The sequence below is a fragment of the Leishmania donovani genome, chromosome 20 (genome assembly GCF_000227135.1).
Source record: "Leishmania donovani BPK282A1 complete genome, chromosome 20".
In the NCBI taxonomy this organism is placed as follows: domain Eukaryota; phylum Euglenozoa; class Kinetoplastea; order Trypanosomatida; family Trypanosomatidae; genus Leishmania; species Leishmania donovani.
Window position 1 is genome coordinate 541,047 of NC_018247.1, and position 3,440 is coordinate 544,486.

The 3,440-nt window shown below is 50.3% G+C and overlaps 1 protein-coding gene across 1 annotated transcript; it reads left to right on the forward strand.

Moving 5' to 3' along the window:
- Positions 1–3,096: 3,096 nt before the first annotated feature.
- LDBPK_201220 (calpain-like cysteine peptidase, putative) lies at positions 3,097–3,438 on the forward strand (the record flags this gene model as incomplete). Its single annotated transcript, XM_003860415.1, has 1 exon — positions 3,097–3,438. A coding segment is annotated over one exon (342 nt), but the record flags the coding sequence as incomplete, so codon positions are not given.
- Positions 3,439–3,440: the final 2 nt, after the last annotated feature.

Genomic DNA, 3,440 nt, shown 5'->3' on the forward strand with positions numbered 1-3,440 from the left:
CTCACTGATCCACAAGCTGGACGCTGGGAAGTACATTGTCGTGCCGCGCATCATGCCGTCGGATGACCCAGTGGAGCCTGTACCGTACGTTCTGGGGATGATCTGCAACAAGGAGGTTGGCAACAGCGACGTGAGCGTGAAGTTTAAGCGCCTGGACGCTGGCAACCGCGTGTTCGAGAACTTCCCGAAGTTCGAGCCGGAGCTGATGGAGGTGGAGCAGCCGGTGCAGTACCAGAAGCGCGCGCCGGGCGAGGCATTCCCGATGACACAGATGGGGGAGGAGGTGATGTAGATGTGTGTTCCCTCCTCACGATTGCTGTGCTGTTGGTGAGGCGAGCAGAAACACAAAAGTTCTGACGCTATTGATCTGCGCAGACATCCTTGGCTTCTCGGCAAGGGAAACGGTGTAGGAGCGCACCCTCGTAGCATAGTTTTTGTTTGGTGGCACTCACTGTTTTTCGGGCTTTTGCGTGGCTGATGTGGGGCATGCCAGACATGTTGCAGCACGTTGAGGTGTAACGGGAAGCTGGGGTGGCTGAAGTGGAACGTATACAGCTCTGATGACGTTGCAGGTGCCGCTTTGTTTTGGCGGAAGCTTACAACCGTCGACGTTCTTTTCACTCGAAACCACTGTACGACTTACGCATGGAGTTGCTAGCAGAAAACAGGTAGGACAACAGCAACAGGAGTGGGTGTGTGAGTACATTATTCCCGATTGTGGTTCTCTTTCCTCCTTTTTGCTCTGAACCATGTGCACATGTACATAGCTAAGCACACTGTCTTCGTTTCTGTTGTTTTTGATTGATTGAATTTTGTGTGTGCCCTTTTTTTAATCTCCTTCGAGGCGTGTACGGGCCTGTGGGCCTCTGGTACTTCTCATGGGCTCCGCATCTGCAAGGAGAAAAAAAAAAACAACAGCGGTACGAAGAGTTACTGGATTGTGACGGCGAAACCGATGTGTTGCTGGTCCATCTCGAATTCATCTCTCAGACGCAGTGCACTTGCTTTGGACGTCGCGGTTGTTTTCTAGTCTCCCTCTTTTCCCTACTTTATTCTCTCCCAATGTTTTTGCTTTCATTTAGAGTCTCGGTTGCCTTGTTTTCCTTGTGTGTAGTTTATTTTTCCTGTATTTTGCCTCATTCTGTTTTTTGTTACTGTTATTATTTTTGCTTTGCCTTTCCCATCTACGCCTTTTTTGTTTGGTCGTCGTCGTCTGCCACCATCACGCCTCGCTTTTCTGTCTTACCTTCCTTTGTCACCCAGCAGTTTTTCTTTTCTGCAGTTCGCGGAGGAAATGAACAAAGAAGCTCGAGAAACGGAAGTGCTCTTCTGTTCTTTTGTCAGTCCCTCAAAAAAACGCCAATAAGAATGACATCGATATATCCGTTCGATGAGGTGATGCAGCTAACCTTGATTCTTTTTTTTTTCGCCAGCGGTCCATAAAGATGTGGATCTTACTCTATATATCTTCTCTCTTTGTTCTTGGCACTGGATTGAAGGGGGAAAAAGCGGAATAAAAAACAAAGAGGAGCAGGATAGCCCTTCACAATGCACGTTCGGGTGCTTACACTTCCAGCTCACGTGCTATTTTATCTTGCCTGCTCTTTACCGTATGCGCACGTTCTTTCAGCCGCCCCTCTCGTTGCTCAATCTGGTTGCCTCATTTCACGTGTTTGGAGACCTCTTCACCAGTTTCCCCAGGCGGTGGAAGCGCAGAGGCAGAAGTGCCAGAGAGTGCGTCATAACGACGTAGAAGGAAGAGTGCGATTCGAAGAGAGGAGCACACGAGCTTTCGAGTGGAGGACTAAGTGCTTGCCTGGCGAGGTGCACACCCTTCTGTTCCGACAGGCAGGCGCTTGGCTTATTCCCTTGATACGTTTTCTTTTCTTCCTCTCCTTTGTTTTTGGTTTCGCAATACTATGAACCTTCTGCTTTTGTCTGTTTTCTTTTTCATACGCTTGCATGCGAGAGTGCGTGTTTATGCGTGCGCGCCTGCATGCGCGCGGACTTTCGATAGTACTGATTTCCATTGTTTAATGTGCACATGTTTTGTGCTCTTTTGAAAAGAGGAAAAGGCGTGCCGGACTGGCATCATAAGAAGAGTATCGGCGAGGCAACATCTTTGACAATCGGGAAGCAAACACGCAGACTAGATATATTGCCTCTCTTCACTCTTTTTTTCGGACTTGTCTTTTTTCCCACATGGTTCACCGAACCCAAACGCGGCGAAAACAAAGAGAGATGGATTACCTGAAGAGTCCATGCTCATGATACATGACGGCCGCACACATACACGCACGCACACGTGAACCGAACGGTAAGACCAAAGGAAAAAGGTCTTTACTTCCCCACTTTCAATAGAAAGAATGAAAGTTACCCACCTTCCGTTCCTCTTTACGCCCTTTTTCTATATGTGACTAGTGCGGAAGGGATTACTTTCTCGACCCTGTGTAGGGCCATTCCGACCCCCTACTCATCGGTCTCAGGAAAGTAGCCTTGGCTTCTTCCAAAAGAAAAACAAGGCCAAAAACTAACAGCAACAAAAAAGTACGAGTAACACCATCGACGTGAACCGACAGTGGAGACCTCTCTACCCCACGCCCGACACATTCGGATACGTTTACAGCAAGCCAGAGGCGATGGGGGGAGCCTTTTGAGCGCATTCACGGGCACAAAAGTTGCGCGCATTGCTCTTGGCAAATGCGCCCACAACTTCTGTCCTCGACTACTCCTTCTCTACTTGCCTCGGCTACTCTATGATTTCTGGCTCTCGGCACCGACGGCGGAGTCTCTCAGCCGTTTCTCTTTCCCCTGGCTCGCACACCTTCTCTTTACGTATTCTCATGGACTAAAAAAAAAAGTATTCGCTCTCTCCCCAAAACTCTTCCTTGAAATCATCATCGTCTCCTACCTCGGTTTATGAACCTTTCTCGCATCGTGCTTCGGCGTCACTGACAGAGCAGCCCGAAGCAAACCGAACTCGCCAAACTGTGCTCTTTCCATTTGCCCGGCTTTGACGAACTGCAGTCTTCCAGACCTGTCTCCAAACAACACCTGATTTTCGACTCCCCCAAGAGGAAACCAAACACACCAACCATGTCGCACAACGGTACAGCAGGTGAGTGGCGAGAGCTCGGTGAAGAGCAGCCAACGCTATCCTCCAAGCCACAAGACGCAGCCATGAACACTTATGCCACCAAGGAGGCTTACGAGGGAGAGCGTGCCGAGCACTTAGCTCAGAAGTCTCACTCTCCTCAATATTACTTGGCGGACAGCGAGCCCCAAGTAATCCCGCAGCAGGCCTACGAGGAGGAGGCTCCCCAGGAGTATCCGAAAGAGATCGGCAATAACTATGACGCACCGCAGCACGCGTACGAGGTGGTGGCCCCGGACAACGCTCACGCCCGCTCGATGCCTGCGCCGCACGCTGCCGCTGCCGC